The sequence below is a fragment of the Pollachius pollachius genome (assembly GCF_949987615.1).
Source record: "Pollachius pollachius genome assembly, chromosome: 15".
Classification (NCBI taxonomy): Eukaryota; Metazoa; Chordata; class Actinopteri; order Gadiformes; family Gadidae; genus Pollachius; species Pollachius pollachius.
In genome coordinates, this window is record NC_136948.1 from 12,551,074 (window position 1) to 12,575,632 (window position 24,559).

The following is a 24,559-nucleotide window of genomic DNA, read 5'->3' on the forward strand; positions in this document are numbered from 1 at the left end:
CGGTTAATGGACGGGGCTGGTCGCTACGGTGACCGCAGCGCGGGTTACTCTGGGTGACACTAGAGGATCCTTTTGTGCTAAAAATGGCAGCTATGAGGACAATAACCGAGTTGACTGCAGACATTAGCCGCGGATATAATAGGCACCGGAGTCTCATTCAGAAGCTTTAATGGGTCCGATATACAAACACAGAACCATATAGACAGCAGCACGCTAGCAAAGTCTACCGCTATTTCAACCGTCCATAACCAGTGAGTAAACAAAGAGAGGATTACGAGGCTGAAGCAATAGAGAGCATGAATTATAATGTATATTGTGTTCTGTTGTGGTACGATCAGACAAACAGGCCGGCTCCCAGGATCAATTAAAAGGATTTGCTTCATTTCTTCTCCAAAACAAAAAAGTAATCCAGGTGTTTTTAGCTGCAGGTAAGACCTTGCCATATTCATATAAAGTGGACAGGAAAACATAAAATAACATATCAGAGGGATCTATCAACATCAACACCTTATGAATATCTAAAAAGTATATTCACATACGGTACATCCTAAAAGAAATCTAATAAACTCAAAGCTCTTCGAAAGACTCAGGATTGTAGGGGTGTGTAGGGGGGTTGTTACCCAAAGGCTGAAACACCGCGTAGTTAAATAACCTCCACCCATAAATCACATGAGGAAATCGATAGACTGAACCTGTGATGGACATCTTGGCACGTCCTTTTCTCATACCTAATGCACACCGTTATAACACTCAATAGCATAATTAAACCTAAATGATTGATTGATGTTTCCTGTCACTTCAGGTAACCAATCAACCGCTAACAGCTACACCCGCTCTCCTCTCCAGGTATGCCTGCTGCTCCACCTCACCCCGACCAGAGACACTGATGGCGGACTCTGAGCTGTTTGTGACCCGGCCGCCCTCCTCCATGGGGGAGGGCCGGGAGGCGGACCTGGAGGTGCTGGGCTTCCTGGAGTCCCTGGGGGGGGAAAACAGCACGGCGGAGCGCTGCTACCAGGCCCACTCCCGCAGCAGCGTGCTGCAGGGCCTGCCCTTCGGAGGCGTGCCCACCGTGCTGGCCATCAACCTGGTGCTGTGGATGGTAGGCACCGCACGCACGCACACATGTACACACACACACACACACACACTAATACATACACAGACACACACACACACACATTCATACACACACATACACATATATACACATACACGCACACATTCCTACACACACACATGCACATATATACACATACACACACACACAAACACTTAAGCACTTAAGCACTTAAGTGCGTGCTAACACACAAATCTGCATGCATTTAAGGACACACACACAAACACATGGATTTATATGCGCTTGCACTCACACACACACACACAGACAAACAACCAAGGGCTCACACTCTGATACACACACACTTACATTTTTATAAATGTGTTAAAGGTTAAGTCTGTCATTGGCAAGCATCTGGCCGGGGCTGCCAAGGGCTGTGCCCGTGTGCAGGAAGATGCTGAGAGCTGATTAGATTTCCTGAGATAGGCCGAACTCTCATCCAATCAGCAACCAGCCTAATCAGTGGATACGTCTCTCTACTGTCCTTTGAGGGTCCAACATACAGCGACCTGCGTGACATGATCTGACAGCCAGTGTCAATATTTGAAATGCCCAATTATGGTGCAGATGCTGGTTAAAGCCATGGCGATGAGTCATGAATCATGCATCATGCTCAGCCACCTCTGTCTGGAGAACCAAGGGGCACAGTAATGGCTCCCTTTGACTTCTCTCTTCCCGTCAACAATGTGGCTTCTGTTTACCAACACTCTCATTGATGCTAATCATCCGCCTCTCCGCTAATGACGGGCTTGAGCTCTGAGCCACGGCTCCTTTGTTCTGGCTGTCAGCTTGTGTCATACTTGATCTCTCTCTCTGTGTACTGATACTCAACGTAACCTACCAGATCCACAGGCTTTTCCACCGCCTCGTTAGCGATCACGGAACGGTTGTCAGGGCAACAGAGCAACCACCACCCCCCATGCCTGTCCCCTCCTTGTGCTCCAATCCCCCCACCAACAATGTTAATAATTCATCTGTGGGACAATGGGAGAGATATTCTCAAACAACAACCTGGCAAGAGATAAGATAACAACTTAGAGGTGAGGGACCCACAGAGAGAGAGCAGGAGAGAGAGAGAGAGATTTGGAGGAGAGAGAGAGTGAGAGAGTGGGAGAGTGAGAGAGTGAGAGAGTGAGAGAGACATCAGGAGAATCTCTTTACTCCAGACTTGTGGATTTGAGAGAGATGGAAGATCCCTAGAGGTCATTGGATCACTGTGAAGAACAGAGCCTGATGCATCTCTCTCCAGCTTTGTTAGAGGTTGTCCCCCTCCCCCCTCCCTTCCCCCTTCTCTCTTAATATTGTTGTCTGCCTCATCAATCTTAGAGAACAACTGGTATCTTCTACCGTGAAATTAGTAAAAGATTTATGATGACGCTACTCCAGTATTCATTGGCTCACTCTGGTTCCCGTTTTGGTTTGTCACTACATCATCCATTATGCGTTGTTTTCCTCAGTAAATGTTTTCTTCATGTTACGATCTGAAAAGGGCTCTAGGATGAATGAACTGATTTTGAAAGGTTTATTTCAAGCGATATGTGATGTCCCGTTGACGTGTCGTGTAGCCCAGGTTCACTGGGCTCCAGTGTCAACGAGAACCTCTGCCAGACGACATCATTCTTTAGCAGCTTCTGAACCGATGTAGAAGCAAGTCAGAAAGATGTACATTTGTACAATGGAATGATAATTATGTGCGCTTCTATTCATTCTTTTGCTGAGGTTACATTATGTAACTTTAAAAACTTTTGTTAATCCTGTCCATTTCCAACTGTTGGAAATGGACAAAATGTACATTGTACAAAATGTACAATGTACATTTTGCATATGACTTCATCTTTTCTCTCTTTCATAGCACATGACAATGGAAACTTCATTGCTGAGTTAGATTAAAAAGTTTATTGTTAAAGCCAAACGTATAGCTTTATAAATAAGTTTATAATAGATTTAATAAATGTGTGTTTGTCTGTGTCTGTGTGTATTTGTGTGTGTGTGTGTGTGTGTGTTTGTGTGTGTGTGTGTGTGTCTGTTTGTCTGTATATGTGTGTATGTCTCTATATGTGTGTGTGTGTGTGTGTGTGTGTGTGTGTGTGTGTGTGTATGTGTGTATGTCTCTATATGTGTGTGTGTGTCTGTGTCTGTATATGTGTGTGTGTGTGTGTGTGTGTGTGTGTGTGTGTGTGTGTGTGTGTGTGTGTGTGTGTGTCTGTGTGTGTGTGTGTGTGTGTGTGTGTGTGTGTGTGTATGTCAGTTACTTTTGCTGATCTTCTCGTGTCTGAGGAAGGCTGCGTGGGACTACGGGCGTCTGGCTCTGCTGATGGAGAACGACAGGTAGAAACTCCGGCTCGTTATCTGAGTGGACCCTGATCATGTCACATGCTTGACAGATCTCTAGATCAAGTCAACGATCCAGATGGAGCCCTAATTGCATTTGATGTAAATGACTCAGATTTGGTTGATGTTACCTTTAGCGCCCTCTCCTGGCTATATACGGTAGTGCTGTGATTTTCAAAAGTCCTTTCTGCTTTTTTTTCTGTTGGTTGTTCAAAAGCTACTGCCTTATCTTTTAGGGGTTCATTCATCTGTATTCATGCAGTAACTTGGGCAGACACTGCCTACCAGAACACACAAACACACTCAAATAGATGCGCATAGAAATAAGCAAATGCCCAATGCTTGTTGTTGAGTTCTCCCCAGCAGTGCAATTTGGTTGGTAGTCAGTGTGTCTCTGAAACCCGTTCGCAGTGTGACTCAGAATAGATTAATTTTACCTGATTCATAGCACCCCAGGGCTCCTAGCGTCTGTGGGTTCGCTTAGCGTGTCGCTAATTGAGACGTATGAGACTGATTTAACACGGCTCAGTTCTGGCTGAGGGAAAACTCAATTGTTACTGAAATATATTTAAATATTACCACCCTGCAATTATTTTAATTCCACCCTTCATGCTGTTCTATAAGCCTGTTAGTGATTGCAATGTTCTCGGCAAAACCACTCTTTCGCTTCGTTAATTATATCAGAAAAATATTGTTATTCATATATGATATCATCATAACATTTTTTCCATGAATCTCCTGCATTGAGGAGTGCATGTATGGACTTATGCCTTATGCCTATGTCTTCACAACCATGCTGATGACATCACTTCCTGCCCGTTAGTCTCACGTCCCTGTTCTATGGAGAACCCGGCGAGAAGGAGAAGTCTCCTTCAGAGTCCAGCCCGTCCGAGTCTGAGGTCAAAGACATGGTGAGTTCTGCTCTATTACTCCAAACGCACAGTAACGCCCCCACTGGTGTGTCCCCCTTAAATGCTTCCCCATTCAGACAAATATCACAAAATGGCACAGTGCCAGAAAAACAACATGAAAAGGGACTTAAGATACATATCACAATGAGCAGGTAGCAGGTTCGGCGTCTTGCTCAAGGATGCCCTCCGCTCGTCTGCAGGACATTGGGTTTCAAAGCCAGGACCTTTCGGGCTGGGAGTCATGCACCCACACACACCCCCGCCCTGCCCCCAGAGATGTTCCCCTGACTCACCCGTTCCCTCTGTGACTGCAGGGCACCTGAGTAACAGGAGATGATGTCACCCCACTCGTGTTAACAGCGGTGCGGGACAGAGAGTCAAAGGGCCTTCCCAGAGGCTGTGGCAGAGGACAAACCACAAAGTGCTCTAGGCTAGACCTATTAACATGTCATCCCCTAGCCAGCTCCCTCTGGGGAACTCATTCTTATGTAAATAGCACGCGGGAGCCATTGTCCAGATGTGCTCCTGAATGCTTCCAAATCGTATGCACCAATGTAGGTCTTTAAATGAAGTAATGCAACGAATGGTGAACGTCTGTCCTCCTCCTCTTGCAGGGTTTCTGCGCGTGGCTGGCATCACTTTGCCATATGAAGTAAGTAACCCAAAGAAATTGTCCGTTTAATTGCGGCACCCCTCCCAGTCCCGGCTAGTCGGGCCTTCCTCCTCAAAGCTGATGTCATGATCACATGGAGATATAACGCCAACGGCGTTATATCTCACTAGCAAGCAAAACAAACCAGTCTGGCCTCACAGGACCGCTGGTGCCACTGCCTCCCTTTGGATATTTGCACTTGCTGGAGACTGTCTACCCTGGGCCAAAATTAGGCCCGTAAGGAAGAATGTCTTCCAGCGTGGTTTCCACGGTATTATTTTAGAGTTTCTGGAAGCTGTCTGCTTTTAGCTCGTGCGCGAGTGACGGGATCGCCGGGATCCCTGGGAAACGGCGAACCCACCCGGTGTGTTCTCAATGTGTGGCCTGCTGTGAGACCAGCGCGCTCCTTCTGCCCTGTGTGTTCGCTCTTGTTTCTTTGTTTTCTTTCCATTTACGAGCCCGGCTTTTCCCAGAGCGTCCCCTGTGTTGGGTTCTCCCGGGCGACCGCAGTGTTTGGCACGGCTTAACTTAGAATGAGGCACGAGCGTCTAAACACTCATTTTTCAGAAGGACGCGTCCGGGGCGTGTGACGCTACAACTCTTTAGGTATCATTATGTCCATGCGGGCTTCAACCTACACATTGACCTGAGGCTGCTGAGGCTCACTCAGGATCCCACACAGCAGTCAAACACCTCCATCTGACCCCACTGAGGCTATCTCCGTCTAGATCCCACACACCAGTCAGACACCTCCACCTGACCTTGATAAATGGGAAATATATAAAGCGCTTTTCAAACCAGTGGCCACTCAAAGCGCTTTACAATATTGCCTAACATTCACCTAGTCATGCAGTCTTTCACACACCGACGGTTGTGTCAACCATGCAATGCAATAGCCAGTTGGGGTCCGGTGTTTTGCTTAAGGCCACCCCGACACTCTCGCTAGGAGGAGCCATGTATGGAACTAGCAACCTTCCTGCAACCAGCCAACAGGCTCTACCTCCTGAGCCACATGCAGTGGCTTCGCTGAGTCTATCTCCGTCTAGACCCCACCCAGCGCCAGTCACACTTGCCGCCTCGTCCTCGGCGTGTATCCTCTGAAATGTCCTGCGTGTGCGTCGATGTTGTGGGTGCGGTCGCAGGGACGAGGAGATCCGCAGCAAGTGTGGCCTGGACGCTGTGACCTACCTGTCCTTCCAGCGCCACGTCATCCTGCTCATGGCCGTGGTCTGCCTGCTCTCCCTGGCCGTGGTCCTGCCCATCAACCTCTCCGGCGACCTACTGGGTGATTTGAGGCGCGCACCCCCGGGGGACATGCCGTCGTTAGGGGTCTCCTAACCTCAGGGGGGCGAGAGAGAGAGAGGGGGGGGAGAGAGGGAGAGATGGGGGAGAGAGAGAAGGAGAGAGGGAGGGGGGAGAAGAGGGAGAGAGGGAGAGATGGGGGAGAGAGAGAAGGAGAGAGGGAGGGGGACAGAGTGGATTGTGGGGAACATCTCTGGACAGGCCACACACACTCAACAGTCTCGCTCACATACCATGGATATTTTAGTTTATAAGGGCTCAGTCTATATACAGCCACGGCTCAAGCTATACACAGGATGGAAAGAAGTGGTTAGGGGCAGCGGCTCAGTGAAAGAAAAGGACTTTATCTGTGAAACACCAGCGGTATTGATGGAGAGTTTCTATAGTCAAGGGTTATAAAGTCTAATGTTTCCACTTCACGTGTCTTGACGTCAGGGAGAAACGCAGTAAAACGCATCGCTGGCAGTTGGCTTCTACTCCAGCCACATACGTTGAGCCGTCCATGGTGGAATGTACAGGGCGGCCATTAAAGCAGCGACGTAAAACTTGGGTCTCCCACCGCCATTTTATGACCCTCATCTTATGGGCTGTGTCACTCACTGTTTAGAATAAAAAAAAAACACCCTCCCAGTGCCATGGTTACTCTAGACAAAGCAGGGCCAAAGTATGGTATCTAAGATACTGGGGATGTTAATTTTAGAATTGTGTTTTTTGTTCCCGTTTTCACTAGCCTGGGTGGGGCGGGTTCTCCGAAAACATGCCGCTGGAAAATGTTGAACTATTAAATTGTCACGTTTTATTATTTTCTACAGGAGACAGTCCCGAAAACTTTGGAAGAGCAACACTGGCCAATCTGAGTGAGAAGTAAGTCTAGCATGGCATGGCATGGCGGTGGCGGTGGCGGTGGCGGTGGTGGTGGTCGTGACGGTGATGAGGTTACACAGAGCAACTACAAAGAAAAGGTTCATTGTTAATTGCCCATATAAGCGCACCGCGGACACCACTTCTGACATCTGGGGCTTTCCCCGTGCAGGGACGGATTTCTGTGGCTCCACAGCGTCTTCGCCCTGCTCTACTTCATCATCACCGTGCTCTGCATGCTCCACCACTCGGCCAAGCTGCAGTACGGCGAGGATGAGAAGGTCAGTGAGCACCACCTCGCCTGCCGCCTCTCACTGTTAACCCGAGGGGGCGCAATGTAATGCATGAAACCTTCTGAGGACAGGCCTACAAATCAGGGGTCAAATCAGGGTGACCCCTGATTTGACTGGGCTGCCCCACCGCCATTCAACTACCCACCAGATATTTGCCCAATCTGGAGTATTACGCTCATGATATTTTTTTTTAAATAGTAGCATTAGTGATTTGAAATACTGTTAAATGTATGTAACTTAAAAATGTCATTCTGACATGCTAATAATTCACTTGTATCTGTACTTAATCAACTAATCAATATACAAATCAGTTTAAATCTGGAGGTCCTAAAGCTGACCTCCAAACGCCCAGCATCACTGCCTCACTTCTGATGGGAGGGGGTCCAAATGCTGCATTGCAGGTGGCCAGAACCCTGATGATAACCTCCATCCCTCGAGAGATCTCCGACCCGGGACTCATCACCAAACACTTCCAGTGAGTCCACGCGCTCCTCCTGTCTCTGAGTTAAACCCCGACCTCCTCTGCACGGGACCATAGGTTGCCGCCATATAGTTTGAAGTCCCTGCTTGGCTGGGTGTTAACCTTGTAATCCGCCGCTGTCTTCCCCCCCCCGCCCCAGTGAGGCCTACCCCAGCTGCACCGTCACCGACATCCACTTCTGCTTCGACGTGAACCAGCTGATGAGGCTGGACCTGGAGAGGTAGAATCCCCTGCTGGGTCTGGGGACTACACAGCGTTTAGGATGTTGTTGTTGTCGTTGAAGTTGTTGTTGTGATACCTGTTTCTTTGTGTTTGTGTGGTTGACAGGAGAAAGGCGATGAAAGGCCGATTGTATTTTGCGACAAAGGCGCAAAAGGAGGGCAAGATCATGATCAAGACGCATCCCTGTGCGCAGATCTTCTGCTGTGACTTCTGTGGCTTCGAACAGGTACAGTAGTTCATGCTAAAAAAAAACGAAAAACGATTTCACTTTATTCTTTTGCACTGCTATCGTCTTACCACTGGGTGGCGCTGTGATCCAAACCTAGGTTTTCAGAACTGAGTAAAATAAAGCAAGTTCATGTTCAAACCCTGGTTTGATGGAAGCTCCGTCTCCCTGCAGGTGGATGCAGAGCAGTACTACAGTGAGTTAGAGGAAAAGCTAACGGATGAATTTAACGCAGAGAAGAATCGCATCTCTCTGAAGAGATTGGGCATCGCCTTTGTCACCTTCCGCGACGACAGGATGACAGCAGTGTGAGTGAATCCACGGCCTGAACCATTTAAGTTAATGTCTTACGGAACTCATCTTGAAGAAGAGAAATCTTATTGCGTTGTCCAATATCAACTCTCTGATGAGCTGCCCAATGAGCTGTGGACCTCAGACACTTTCCCCAACTCTTTATCTTCGTCACAAACAGGCAGAGGGGAACATCAGCATAAAGAAACATGTCCTGAGCCCATCCACTCAATAAACTGAGTCGATTGCTTTTGTTAATCAGCTTAATGGAGCATGGTGGGGCTGATGATGTGCCAACTGTGTCACCATGTTCCTCGACATGCTGCTGGGTTTCAGTATCGTCAAGGACCACAGCCGCGTGCATTGCCGCCGGCAAGCCCAGCAGTCAAGCATCACCACTGTGGTGCAGTCGCACAACTGGGGAGTCACCTACGCCCCTGCCCCCAGTGACATCATCTGGTCAGTGCTGTCTGTCAGTCTGTCTTTCTGTCTGTCTCCCAATCTGTCTGTCTGTCTGATTGTCTGTCTGTCTCTCTGTCTGTCTGTCTCCCCGTCCATCTGTCTGTCTGTCCCCGTCTGTCACTCTGTCACCCCGTCGGTCTGTTTTTGTTTCTGTCTGTCTGTCCGTCTCCCTGCCCGTCTGTCTTTCTGTCTCCCCGTCTGTCACTCTGTCTCCCTGTGTGTCTGTCTGTCTGTCTGTCTGTCTGTCTGTTTGTTTGTCGGTCTCCCAGTCTGTCTGTCTGTCTCTCTGTCTGTCTGTCTCCCTGTCTGTTTGTCTTTCTGTCTGTCTGTCTGTCTGTCTGTCTCTCTGTTTGTCTGGCGGTCTGTCCGTCTATCTTCAGTCCATGTGACTCTCTATCCTTCCATATTGTTTGTCCATCTTTTCACATACTTCTCCCTTCCAGGTCAATTCATATATTCAGAGTGCTTTTTGTGATATAACACTTGAATTTCATTAATAAATGCCCCCATGTAAACACCAAATGTGTTATTCAAATAATTGGTGACCAAGGGTTTGGAATGTAAAGCGTTGAACTGTCATTGTTTTGCAAATCAATATGCATGGGTCACTTGTAGTTCAGTGGCAATAAGTCGATTAGTGGGTTAGCCGTAATGCATGTTATCTCAGTCGCGTAAGCAACACTATTGAGCTTACGTAACACGCAAGAGATGTATGTGTACCACAGCTCCAACACCGACACGAATTCACCCGGCGTTCGTTTCTCCTTCTTGTCTAATTGGTCACAATGGAGCGTGACCAATATGCGTGTGTGGGGGCGCTGTATGGATGTATGGCCACAATATGAATGTGTGTTAAACTGAAAAGGGGACTGTAGTGTGGACTACTGATTTGCACAGAAGGCAGCTCTCTCTGCCCAAGAAACCAAACTGTATCATACAACACGTCTGCCGCATGCTGCCATGATGCATGTTGAGTATTGAACTGCAGTATGATTCCCATATCATAACACACAGCCACTTCCAAGCGCAGGTCCATTTCAAACAAGCGCCATGTTGGGTTGCATGTTTAACGTCCATCCTGCTTTGTGATTGGCCGGATCATTTACGGTTCTCCTTATCTCTAGGGAGAACCTGTCTCTGTGCGGCTCCCGCTGGTGGCTCCGCTGTGTCCTCCTAAACATCCTCCTCTTCCTCCTGCTCTTCTTCCTCACCACACCGGCCATCATCGTCAACACCATGGACAAGTTCAACGTCACCAGACCTGTGGAGAGTCTCAGGGTCAGCGCGTTTTACCGGAGCTGGGCGCATGCTGGGGTCACCCAGGAAAACACCTCCTGTCTTTCAGTATTTCATACATTCTTCCTTTCTCTTTACTGTCATCCTTTCTTTCTTTATTCCTAATTTTCTGCCATGTCTGTCTGTCTATCTGTTTATTATTATTATTATTATTATTATTATTATTATTTTTATTATTATTATTATTATTATTATTATTATTATTATTATTATTATTATTATTATTATTATAATTATATCCTTTCTTTAACCAGGTTTAGTCTCATTGAGATTAAAATCTCTTTTACAAGATGGCCAAGATGGACAGCAGTACACAGTTCCTACATAAAACACAAGGCAGAGTACAAGTTCAATATTAAGTGCAATAGTTATAATACATTTAGATCATTGACTAAACCATTTGCATTTTCAAATGGAGTCTGACATCAAATGTTTGTCTCTCTCTCTATGTCTGTCTTTCTGTCTGTCTGTCTTACCAACCCTAATGCAACGTCTTGGCCCCTCCATTCGGGCCTCAGATCTGATAACTGTCTTTGTATTGGTTGATGCAGAGCCCGGTCATCACCCAGTTCTTCCCCACCCTGCTGCTGTGGGCCTTCTCGGTGCTCCTGCCCTTCATCGTCTACTACTCGTCCTTCTTTGAGTCCCACTGGACCAGGTGATGACCCGCCCTCCTCTGCTCCCCTTCCTAGGCCTCTGCCCCTCCAGCCATTAGCTCCGCACTCTGTTTGTTTCGGTTAAGGGGTGGGGGTTGACCTGGTCTATATTATTTATCTTCTATCATTTGTCTGTCTGGCCGCCTGCCTGGCTGGCTGGCTGAACCGATGTCAGTCTGTCATTCTGTCCAGCAGTCTTTCCGTCTTTCTCTTTCACTAGTATCTGTCTCTGTCTATCGCTCTCTCTCTGTCTCTGTCTCTGTCTCTGTCTCTCTCTCTCTCTCTCTCTCTCTCTCTCTCTCTCTCTCTCTCTCTCTCTCTCTGTCTCTGTCTCTCTCTCTCTCTCTCTCTCTCTGTCTCTCTGTCACTCACCCACCGCCCCCTCCCTCCGTCCCTCCCTCCCCCTGTCACCATGTCTGTCAGTCTGTCCGTCAGTCTGTCCGTTGATTCTGCCCTCCCCCTTGCTCGCTCGCTGCGTGCACACAAACACATTATTCCGGGCAGGTTGTCATAGCGATCGCCATGCGAGGATAATGATATGCGCCGTGGCTCCCGGAGCGGCGGAGCCCCCCGGTCATTACATAACCCCCCCCACCGACGGGCTGTGTGAAGGCGGGATGTGCCGCCAAGCGAATGCAAATCGAGTGTTTACTGGTGTGAAAACGGTAGTTTGTGCTAACGAGCGACAAACGAGTGACAGCCTCGTAGGAGACGTCCCCGGCCTTCTCATGAGGTCGACAAATTTCACCACCGCATCCCGTTTCATCTCTCTATTCCTTGGGTGCAATATAGGTGTTTGATGTACTATAGGTGTGTTGATGTACTATAGGTGTACTCTAGGTGTGTTGATGTACTGTAGGTGTACTATAGGTGTGTTGATGTACTATAGGTGTACTATAGGTGTGTTGATGTACTATAGGTGTGTTGATGTACTATAGGTGTACTATAGGTGTGTTGATGTACTATAGGTGTACTATAGGTGTGTTGATGTACTATAGGTGTGTTGATGTACTATAGGTGTACTATAAGTGTGTGTGATGTACTAAAGGTGTGTGTGATGTTCTATAGGTGTACTATAGGTGTGTGATGTACTATAGGTGTGTTGATGTATTATAGGTGTGTTGATGTACTATAGGTGTACTATGGGTGTGTTGATGTACTATAGGTGTGTTGATGTACTATAGGTGTACTATAGGTGTGTGTGATGTACTAAAGGTGTGTGTGATGTTCTATAGGTGTACTATAGGTGTGTGTGATGTACTAAAGATGTGTGTGATGTTCTATAGGTGTGTTTGATGAACTATAGGTGTGTGTGTGATGGACTTTAGGTGTACTATGGGTATACTATAGGTATATTATAGGTATTTATTACACTGCTCTTCTCAATGCTGTGGAACGCTCCGTTCACTTGCATGGTCCTTCACAACTTCCGGCTGTGAATTATTTTTCGATAGTTGACCGTTGCTAAGCATATAATGAAAGCTGTCATGTGGATTTTTTGCATCTGATTTACGTGTTTGGTATCACTCCGCAAGCATTATCCCTTAAATATGTATATAATCACATATTCCGTCACACGAGTCACTCTCATCCAACCACGACTGACCGAACACAGATGCATGCCGATAACGAGCAGGTAGGGGTGTGACATCTTGCTCAGGGATCCTACAAGTTGGACCCAGTCCTTTCGGGCGGGTAGTCCAACCCCTCCCACCACCAGACTACCGAGCCCTCATAGAGGTTGTGTCTTGCATGAGCGTGTTTGATGACGGTGCCCCCCCCTCTGTTGGTTTGTGTTGTTGGTTTGCAGGTCTGGGGCGAACCAGATCACCATGCACAAGTGCTTCTTACTGCTGGTCTTCATGGTGATCATTCTGCCGTCCCTGGGCCTCTCCAGGTAGCCACCATGTCCTCAGCCTCGTCTTCCTCGCTGATTTCCTTCTTAAATTAGAATCTGTTTGCATAAGTTTGTTTCGAAACATATTTTTGTGCAGTGATTTGAGTTTTTGTATTTTATTGTATCTTTTCTAAAGCACACATATTTTGCAGACTCTGCAACAAGATATGAAAAACAAATTAATCAATTAAAATGTGTAAATAGGTAGTAATAGCAGTAGTTGTTGTAGTTGCATCTAAATGATCTTCCCTCTCTTGTCACAGCTTGGACCTGTTCTTCAGATGGCTCTTTGACGTAAACTTCCTGGACGACAGGGAGGTCAAGTTCCAGTAAGACTTCCCAGTTCACTCCCCTTCCCAGTTCATGTTATTTGTGCACCCCTCCACCACAGCCCCAATGACCTCTGTGTCACATTAACGGCTGCTCAGCGCCACCAGACGCTGAACCTGTCGCCCTGTTCCATCTGTCTCCCTCCCCTCCCCCAGGTGTGTGTTTCTGCCCGACAACGGCGCCTTCTTCGTCAACTACGTCATCACGGCCAGCCTGATCGGCACCGCCATGGAGCTGCTCCGCATCCCGGCCTTGGCAGTCTACTCCGCCCGCCTCTGTCTCGCCAAGTCCAAGGCGGAGCGCATTCACCTCAAGCGGGTCAGCCCACCCCCCCACTCCCCCCCATCTTATGTGTCCCACCCCTCATCTAAAGTGTAGAGCGATAAATGTGTGTGACGATTAGCGTCTCGCTCAGGCTGTTATGGATGTCATGTCAAATAAAATGTAATCACAATCGGTTGAAAAGCAATTTCCTGTGGCTATTGTGGTTTGTTTTATTCGTCTCCTTCTCACTCTCTCTCCCCCTCTCTCTCTCTCTCTCTCTCTCTCTCTCTCTCTCTACCTGTAGAGCCAGGCCTATGAGTTCCAGTTTGGTCTGGAGTATGCGTGGACCATGTGTATCGTTGCCGTCAGTATGACCTACAGCATCACCTGTCCCATTATAATGCCCTTTGGTGAGGATAGCCGCTTGCTTTATGGCTTCGTCATTCAGCATTCAGCTTGTGATGTGCGTGAGTTTGTTTGTGTGTATGTGTATTTATATATGTATGTGTACGCGTGTATTTGTGTGTTTGCTATCTATTCTTCAGTATTGATTCTTGGGACATTTCGAGTCCTTCCACTTAATTTGTGTCTTGTGTTGAAGCTGGTCACCCTTATACACGAAGATTTAGCCATAGATATTACACACACACTATGTGTAGGACCGCCTGTCCTTCTGTCTGACTCTCTGTCCCCTTGTTTGGCTGTCTGACTGCCCGCCTCTCTGTCTGTCTGTCTGTCTGTCTGTCTGTCTGTCCGGCTGTCTGTCCCTAGTCTGATTGTCTGGTTGCCCGCCCATCTCTCTGTCTCCCTGTCTGTCTGTCTGTCTGTGTATCTGTCAGCCTGTGTGTTTCTGGTGGCCTGCCCGTCCCCTTGTATGTCTGTCCCCCTGTCTGTCTGTCAGCCTGTGTGTTTCTGGTGGCCTGCCCGTCCCCCTGTCTGTCTGTCCCCTGTCTGTCTGTCAGCCTGTGTGTCTCTGCTGCTACTGTAACCTTCTGCCCCCCGCTGCCTGCCAGCCGGCAGCAGACCGTGTGAATGTGTTGTGGTCCGAGACGCTCAGACTCAACGGGTTGCGAGCCAGACGCCCACTCTACTCCTGTCTGTGCCCAGAGCTTACCAAGCCTCTATTTACTACTGCACCCAGATCAGGAAGATATAGGGTACTTCAGCAGGAACAGGGTGCTCCCTGTCACTCACCTCTGTGGTGTTTCTTATTGATCAAGCTGACGATTGCTGTGTTAATCAGTGTATGTTTATGCTTGTGTGTGTTCATGCGTGCGTGTGAGTGTGTGTGTGTGTGTTTGTGTCCGGATGTGTGTGTGTGCATGCGTGCGTGTGTGTGTTTGTGCGTGTGTGTGTACGTGTGTGTCCTGGTGTGTGTGCGTGTGTCCCAGGGCTCCTGTACGTCGTCCTGAAGCACATGGTGGACCGCTACAACATCTACTACGCCTACGTCCCCACCAGGCTCAGCCAGCGCATCCACCGGGCCGCCATCGCCCAGGTCGTCGTGGCGCCCATCCTCTGCATCTTCTGGCTCCTCTTCTTCTCTGTGCTCAGACTAGGTACCACTCTACTGTTGCCTCTCCTTGTCTGTACTTTGTTATTGTTGTAATTGTTGTTGTAGTTCTTCTCCACCTCCTCCTCCTCCTCCTTCTCCTCCGCTTCCTTCTCCTCTTCCTTCTCCTCATCCTCCTTCTCTTCCTCCTCCCCTTCCTTCTCCTTCTGCCTCAGTGAACCAGTGGGCCGTGTCTCGTACGCTCCTTCATTCACTAATCCCTTCATCCTCATCATCTCTTCCTCTAGGCCCGATGCATCCCATCACGCTGTTCACCTTCTCGTCCCTGGTCTGCTGCGTGACCTTTGCCCTCTTCCGCCTGTTCCTCAGGAAGCAGCCGGACAAGTCGTCGAGCTACCCGGTCGGTCATTAAACCCTGGATGTTTGAATGTGTGTGTGTGTTCAGTGTGTGTACTGTGCCAGCAGGGTGGTGTCAGTAAACAGCACTATTTTGCTTCCCAGATGGCTGACCAACCGACCGAGGCGACTCTGAGCGACGGAGAGAGAAGCGCAGCCCCGCCCTCCACGGTCTCCAGTGTACAGTAGCATATTTTATTGTTAATGCGTGTGCGTGTATCTATGTGTGTCTGTCTGTCTGTGTGTGTGTGTGTGCCCGTGCGTGTGTGTGTGTTTCTTGAGACCTCCTGACCTTAGCGTTGTCCGCATCATATAATTCACCCTAAAACGTTTATTTTGTTTATTTGTTGTTGTTTATGCAAGATTGTTTAAGATTGAACAGTAGCACTAGTGACATTAAAACAGCCAATAAAGCACAAACGTCTTCCTGATGATGTAGCATCATGGACGCCCCACAGCTAACACCCCACAGTGAACAAACACAGTGCCCCCCGTGCTCCGCCACAACGCCCGCCAGCCCTGCGTCCCTCTCCCCCCTGCAGCTGTTCGTGGCGTCGGTGCTGCTGGAGCCCGAGCTGGGCCTGACCCCCATGCCCTCCCCGGCCCACCAGAGCTACGGCGCCCTGGCCCGCTCCCAGAGCCACTCCAGCCACGCCCCCGCCGAGGACGACATGGAGGAGGGCGAGGAGGAGGCAGGGGGGCCCTCGGCGACCCACGAGACCCGGCTGCAGGACCCCCAGGACCCCCCCTACTGCTCTGTGATGGACAGCACGGCGGGCTACCAGTGAGACCCGCTGCCCCCCCCCCCCCCCCCCCCCCCCCCCCCCCGTGCTGTGTGTGTTGCTTCTCACTGTTTAGCCACCCCCCCCCGAGCCCGGCCAACCCGCCTCAAGAGCCGCAGAGCATCCGCTGCCCCTCGCCCAATAGGAACGCATTAAGAAGATGCTTGTGCCCTAACCCCACCCCAAAAAAGCTCAATAAAAAACATACCGCCAAGACCATCCGCCTGGATTTGATACATGAACATACGCTAAGCTAAGCTGGGGAGAGACTCTTTGGTTCACTTCTGGAGAACGTTGCGACGAGGCCACTGCCGGCGAGCGGAGGTCTTCTGTCTGTCAGACTGTGCGGCTCGCACATGAGGTGATCAGAAAGTTCCCATTAGAAGCGCGCGTGTGTGTACGTGTGTTTGTGTGTGATTGTGCAGAGCCCAAGCACGCCCCGGCAGGATGGCGTTGGCACGGGCAGATCTGCTTCCTGGGTGGCAGGGCGAGGGTGAGGGCGACGGGTTTAGCAGAGCCATCTGCAGTGAGAGCAGAAGGAGGACCGGCTCCGACCGCTCCGAGAGATGGTGGAACATGCCCTCTTTACATGAGCCACGTCAGGGTCTGCAGTGAGTTAGTGAGCGGTCGATGAGACCTGGGTGGATTGTTGTGGTCGGCCACGTAAGGGCCACTATTTTGCTATTCAATTCGATGTGTGTCGTGTTAATATTGTGGATTTGTGTTTCTTTGGTGGGTGGGTGGGTGCCTATTGGGGTTAGTTTCATCATGCTTAGGGCTGTCTCATCGTAGCTCATCCGAGGGCTCTGTAATAATAGTCTCACATTGCCGTGGACTCGTCTGTTTTTAATTTTTCCAAAGGATCGCAAAGTGAAAAGGATATCATGGCTAATTAAATTTAAATATTTGGTATTAAAACGGAAGTCACCACAAACACAGACATTTGACCATGAATGAAAATATTTTGTTTACCCATTGAAAGACCAATATAATTGAGTTTTTTTAATTTAATGTGTAATTGTTACTTGCTTGGGCTATGAATATAATATTTACACATCTCTCGTCTCCCACATTATCCAAGATCAGTTGCTTGTGTGATGAAATCACGTACTAAAAACACATGATAATGTGTGTAAATGCATAATGCTACAGTGTCTTCAGCGGCTCAGGGTAGATGGCATTTAGAGAAAGTTGCGACTAATTACGTCACCGACTTTAACAACGCCAAAATGTGACTTTGTTGAGAATCTTTTAAATTGAAAAGCATCATATGTGTAATTTACATTTACATTTAGGGCATTTAGCAGACGCTTTTATCCAAAGCGACTTACAATAAGTGCATTTGTTACAATAAGTACATTTGTCATAAGAAGTGAAACAATATATCGCTGTCGGTACAGTAAAGACGTTCATAGAACCAAGTGCAAGCATTACAATCGCTAGGCTAACCCATTCCCCGTGTAAAGCAGCGATAGCAGCTACTGTAGATGCTACACAATTAAGTACCTTGAATAAGTGCAATGTACAAGTGCCAGGACGTACAACATTCAATGGTGGCTGTGCATTGGTTTCTATGCAGAGTCGAGATGAACTCTGAACACTTGAGTTTTGAGTCTTTTGCGGAAGCTGGTGAGCGACTCTGCGGTCCTGACATCGGTAGGGAGCTCGTTCCACCACTGAGGTCCCAATGTAATGCATGGCACACATCAAACGGGTTAAAAATAGAAGGTACATATTTATTCCGAAATAAGGTTATTTTAGAGGGGACACCGGAATGGGCGTGGCTCTATACAGCAGTACTTTTATTTCACTCCGAGAATATTCCTGTGTAGGTCTGGTGGTATTCAATGAACTCTCTGTAAAACACTGTTGCATGTTCCTATTTTGTCAAGCAATGCAATCATCTGCTTACATTCCGAACAACCCAAGTACAGTAGCGAAACATGCGCTGATGCCAATGTTTTATACTAATAATTTGTATAGTTCCTAGTTTTATATAAGGCGGTCTTTTCTGTTCGAAGGGGACGGTTGTACTTGCTAAACTGATTGTAAGAATCGTGTGGATTGGTCCCATCGCTCTGTTGCCGTGCCTTGATGACTAATTGTATCCTATGTGTGACAATCCAGCATGGCCTGAAATATGCTGCATGGACCGAGAACTAAAGTGCAGGGAAGTTGAATATAGAGACACCAATATAACTCAACACTATGGTTTATATCCCCCTCCTCACCATACAACACAAGGTGTGTCAATGCCACTCATTACTGTTACCATCACCCTCACTAATATTTTATCTTTGTTTTCCATAGTATTTGTATTCAAGGTGGATTTGTTTTTTTATGTTTTCCTTATTCGACTTGTATATTATTTATTTGACTTTGTCTTTCTCAGGTTTTTTGATTTTGGTCAGATGACTTATTTTGTAACACGGTTGTTAGCTGTACTTGACTGTCCTATTCTGTGACAAAGAGTGGAGGGATGAAAGATGACCTATTTTCCTTTAATAATGTGTATACATCCCTCATTCTAAGGCATATATTTCAACGCTGTGCCCAAAACTAACCAGGAATTATAGAAACAAGACTTGTGCTGTTTAAACTCGACCACAATGCATATTGACAGTTGCACTGTAAATTATTTGGGGCACTTTGTTTAATAAGTAATGTAATTGTGATTCTAATTACATATATATGTTTAATGCGGATATAAGCAGTATTTATTCCCTTTTTTCGTAAATTGTGACCTTTACTTCGATGAGGTTTATGCATTTAAAAAAAATGATGCCCCTTATGAATGTGCACAGTTAATGTTTTAAATATTATTCTGCCTTTTGACCTGACCGTTACTTTGTATTAATCTCTTAGCATTATGGCTATATGTCAATCCTGTGCTGCTCCATGCCTTTCTTCTGAATTCATGGCTATTCTTATTTATTTATCTTCAACATTTATTTTAAACTGTTGCTTTTCACACTCAGATATGAACATACAGTACATTCCTCCTGCCGACTGAGCTGTTAATGTCTGTTATCATCTCACTCAAGAAAAGAACAGGGGCACAGCTTGTGTGATCAACCTCCATCAGAGACCAAGGGCAAAGGTCAAACGTTAGGTAATGTGGCTCTCCAATTAAAGTCAAATGTGTTGATTTCACGCCATCGCAGTTCCATGCACGTGTCTTTTCTTCTCTTTACGCAGCACAAACAGAGAACCCCGCTAGTCACATTATTGTGGCTTTCCGGAAGCTTTATGCGTAAAAGAAGACGTATTTTGCACAAACTCTTCGATTGGACAACGACAGCAACTGTTATGACTTCAAAAACACATATATAATGACATATATCGTCATAACCTGTCCATAGTCAGTGTTTAGTGCGATCCGTCTCTGTCTTGGCTGTGATTCTCAACCACAGACCATCTCCCTGAAGCAGAGACCCCTGTGCTGAGGGCCACCTATAGAGAGGGCTGGCAGGAGCATGGTATTCAGGGGCAGACGTCAGTGATAGCCTGGTGCCCGAGGCAGTGTTCCTGCATACAGACGAGGCCTGAGGCGGGTGTACTTGCACAGCGACCACCTCCCACCTCTTTGGTCCACACAGCAGGTGATTGAACGGGAACCCATTAATAAAACAAGCCCACGGACCCTGCTTGAAAAAACCAACGCAGAGAAGTAAGACACAGACAGTTTTTCGTCGGATGACCATTGGACAGGTGAGCAACATGCGACACATCTTCCCTATTAAATTATATTAATTTGTAATCCACACAAAGCATATGCCACACCATTACATAACAAGCATTCTTGATTTAATCGTTGCATAAACTTATGTCTGCAGTGCATGACATTTCCCTGTCACCCCTGGCAACTGATTAATGAAAGGTGAATTCCTCTGGGTGCGAGCAGCATTCTCCCTCGCTCCTGCCCAGATGCTCGCTTGTGATGGAAAAGGAAAGTGTATTAAATATGTTTTTTAGTTCTAATTATAGCAAAGTGCTCAGTTGATTTCTGAAGTGAGCAGTTTGTTTGAGGGCAATTATCCCCTGTTGTGGTGCCTGTAACTCATTGATTCAGACACTGTATAACTTGAAAGGAACGGTTATACGGGCCATTGCAAATGTTCTTCTTTCTTTTGCAAGAGTTTATTCCCAGTATTATTAGTTTGCATCTGTTATCCATTTAGGGGTGCTGGGTTGGCTTGGCCCTGTGGTCTGATTCCCCCCACTGCTGTCATTTGTGGCCTGTATGGTTATTCAGTTCCTCCCGAGGCTGTGGGCGATCCAAAGAGGGGCACTGTGACTTTCATTGTGCAGGTGACAAGGGGGGGGGGGGGGGGCGTAATTGCAGCGTGTCTCTTGGATAATGGCTGGAAGAAAGCAGTCAACACTGACCTGTTTGGCAGTTAATCTGCAACCCTCGGCACCGAACAATATGATTTATCATGTGAGTGGTGCCTTGCTCAGCCCCCCCCTCCCCCCTTTCCAACAAAAACAAACAAACACACCACTCTGGACTGTCACTTAACTGTTGCCTTGACGACGTTCAACCATGCCACCCCCCCTCCACATGCACACACACACACACACACACACGCACACACACACGCACACACACACACACACACACACACACACACATACACACATTTAATTTAAAAAAAAACATTGCAGACTTTCTAAAAATAATAATGTTAGCAGTGTTCAGACCCAATCATGCAGCCCTCCAACGTCAACGCAGCAGATCCACGCCAGAAGTATTCAGAAGTTACTACAACAGCAATCCGAAAGTTCATGCAAGAACAAGATGCACATTGTATGCAAAACCAAGGAGTGGTCTCAATGACGAGCCCTTGTTAATGTTACTCACATAACGGGTTATCTAACCATCGCTTGTGGCCTCAGACAAGTTCAACATGCTTCTCTCTGGGGAATAAAAAACAAACCAACCCTGCCAAGACAAGTCTTGCGTTGGCGTCTGTGTGGACCGAAGCGGGACACAGCATATTGTGCCAGGCTGAATTAAGCAAGTCTTACTTTTGGGACAGGGCTTGAGAGGAGAGGCGGATTAGGGCCATGTCAGCCTCTTGCTCCAGCAGTGGAGCAGACAGCCAGCCTGAAATGTGCTTTTTAGGACGATGAGTAATGAAATAGAAATTGAACAGAGTTATTAAATTAATGCAATACGCATGCCGTATTGGATGGAGGTTCTCATCATCTTATGTTGCAGTGTTTTTGATTTTATGAACTAATGCTGAGATGAGCAACATTAGCGTGCATTCTGAAAAAGCCAATCCTGACTCTGGGACAGTATTTGTTGCCGATGTGTGCGACGTTGTTTGTTCTGGAGCATGATTACAGACTAATGCGTCTATCCCTCTGACCCTTTAGCTGAGATATTCCTTTTCCCTTCGTCTTCATGGCTGAGGGGAGGCAGCCAGTCTCTTATGTAACACAGCTTGGTAGCGGGAGGCAAATCAGCCGTGGTGTGATCGATTTCAGACCGCCATTGCCGCGAGACATCGTTAGGGTCAGTTATCCGTACGTGACAAACGAGGGGAAGAAGAAACAGAAGAACGGTCACAGATGTTTACTTTATTTTAATCTCAGTAACACCCACACACACAGACACACACACAGAGACAGACTCACACATACACACAACAGCATTGGAGAGTTGTATTCAACTTGTATTTAAGAGTTGGATCCGATGTACAAGCTGATGGGCTTGAGGGATGTGTGATTTGCGTCGTAGCTGTCCAATGGGAGGTCATTCTTTTGGTTCAAATGTTAATGCATGGCTTCAGTCGCGGCGGGAAAGATGAGGTAGACGTCGACACATCCAAGAAACACGCTCGGACGCTTTAGAAGATTCAAACAAAGCGGTTGATGAACACAGCTGCCAAAAGTAAAAACCTACACCAAGTTCATTGTAAATAGGTTACGCAAAACAACAACCATATGCATAGGACAAATTACTGGAACCAAGACTTTAAACACACCACCTACACACACAGTGAAAATATATCATAGTTACAGTTGGAACAGTTCAACCACTGTTTGTGGCATAAAATCTTTGAGTCAAAAACTAAAGAAAACTAAAATAGCAAATGGAAAATACAATACAAATACAAAAATTAACCAATATCAAAGGCGCTATAAGCAATATTTATTTGTTAAAATAAGTGTTAAATAGCTCTATATTCATCACTGATCACTGATAACAGCCTATGGACCCATATCATTCACATGGGTCTCTCAGGCCCTCCGCCCTAGAGTAAACAGAAAATAAATGTTCTGGAATTCCCTTCCAACTCTATCCAATCAGGAGCGAGAACCCCACAAAGAGGCGGGGCTCCCTGTGTGTTAAAGGGCGGGCAGCGCGATTTCAGTGTTGACTGACAATGGCGGAACAGGCGAAGGTACTGATTCCAGCGCTCTCAAGAAACGGCTTACACTGATGAACACGCCAAGCAAAAAAATTAAGGCAGAAGTAAAGAGAAAAAGAGCCAAACAAGACCCACATTTATGGTGACGTAGGGAGGAGGGAAGGGAGCGCTAACGGCAAAAAAGGACAGGAAGTTAGCGTGAACGAGGATTGCTAACAGCTCCTTCCAGTGTCAAAGGGGATTTGTTTATGCCTTTGCTACCTTGAAGAAAGCAAAATGAATTACTAAATTAATTAATGAAAATAAAATAATCTAAATCATACCTTATTGCTCCACATCGGTCCATTTACCAGTAAGACAAAAGTAAAAACAACAGCAACAAACAGTGAGTGTGTGAGTTTTGGTAAACCAAGTAGTTTCCATACTACAAAACATACAGATCAGAATACAAAAATAAACTTTGTGAATGTAAACATAGAAATTAAAAGAAACAATATCTACATATCAGCAGCTTGGATATACAGTTGTATTTTTATATACAAATACTTGGCATATTGTTGCTTAAACTACTTATTTTGGCATTATGAGTGATTCAGAATCTTAAACACACAGTTTTATAGCAGCAACACATAATGTACGATCTCAGCAAACAATATATTTCTATAAATATATATATATGTATGACGGCCTCCTCTATCAATAAAGGGAGAGCAAAGTTAGTAGTACGGTTGTCCTTGACATAATCAAAGAAACATAAAATACAGTACTCTAGAAAAAATAGATATAGATAGCCTATCTGTTCCCCACAACTAAAGACGAGGTACCGCTGGCTTTTTCTGACGAATTAAGTACTTCACATGGACAACATTTCTTTGTCCCAGGCAAACCACTTCATGTTTACCAGGAGTAAAAACCTAAAACAAAGAGCCAATTAGCTGCTGTTTTTACATGGCTTCAAGCGGAGATGTTCATTGTTTGGCTTTTTCAAACTTTAAAGTAAATGGTAATAACAGTCTTTTAGCGAACAGTCAGCAGTCAACAGTTCCAACAGCTCAGGCCTGGTGAACACTTGAAATTGAGAAGGTGCACACAACAGTGGCGTAATAACAAATAGTCAAATATCCCCAAGTAATCAAAGAATAACAGCTCTCGTCCGAAACAATTCAAAAGTTTTCTATTGTCAATAGATTAACAGTCACTGTAAAGTCATCTAGCAAAGTTTTACGCAAAAAACTAAGAGGTATGATGTATATCTGTATGATCCATCGTTAATTGGAGTGAGGTAACAATAAACAGGTGTTATTTCCGACCCAACATTTTTCCTATAATGCGGGCCTGTATCCAAAGATGACCTAGAAACGCCTGTTTGGGTCACAGTAATCATCACAGCTTAAACACCACGTGATGCCTAAGTTATAACATCCAGGGTTTCACATTTTGCTAAGAATAATCACGAAAGATCACCACAGTCGTTATTATTTGAGTAGATATATCAACACCAATATTTACAAAGCATTTCTTCACCCTGCAAAGGCTACTCTCCACATCTTTCGCCCGATAACGAGGGCCTCAGGTTTTACAGGAGAACCCCTTTTCTGGCATGAATGCATCATCGTACGGCAGCTACAACGCCAACCCCTCTAGCAAAGAGAACTCGGCATGCCCCCTTTCATGTGATCTGACCACGGTAGCACATCATCAAGTGTGCCTACACTATACATCCACTCCCACCGCCACCACCACCACCACCACCACGCTGGCACCCTGTACTCGGAGGGAGCGACTGAAAACCGTTACACAAGTACCGCATTATGATGACAACCCCGGATTGGGTGGGGGGAGGGTGATCAAAGCAACGACAACCTCCTGTGCATGGAACCGCGGGCGCCG

The 24,559-nt window shown here is 46.8% G+C and overlaps 1 protein-coding gene across 1 annotated transcript; it reads left to right on the forward strand.

The window, feature by feature from the left end:
* Positions 1–886: 886 nt before the first annotated feature.
* On the forward strand, positions 887–16,292 carry tmem63c (transmembrane protein 63C; the record flags this gene model as incomplete). Its single annotated transcript, XM_079752267.1, has 21 exons — positions 887–1,102; positions 3,369–3,448; positions 4,275–4,362; positions 4,977–5,014; positions 6,157–6,299; positions 7,129–7,180; positions 7,350–7,458; positions 7,872–7,945; positions 8,091–8,171; positions 8,279–8,399; positions 8,574–8,707; positions 9,027–9,153; positions 10,281–10,430; positions 11,000–11,106; positions 12,915–13,001; positions 13,265–13,330; positions 13,487–13,649; positions 13,900–14,005; positions 14,987–15,154; positions 15,396–15,508; positions 16,047–16,292. The coding sequence occupies 21 exons, from the start codon at positions 887–889 to the stop codon at positions 16,290–16,292; spliced, it is 2,469 nt and encodes an 822-aa protein (XP_079608393.1).
* Between the last annotated feature and the right edge of the window lie 8,267 nt (positions 16,293–24,559).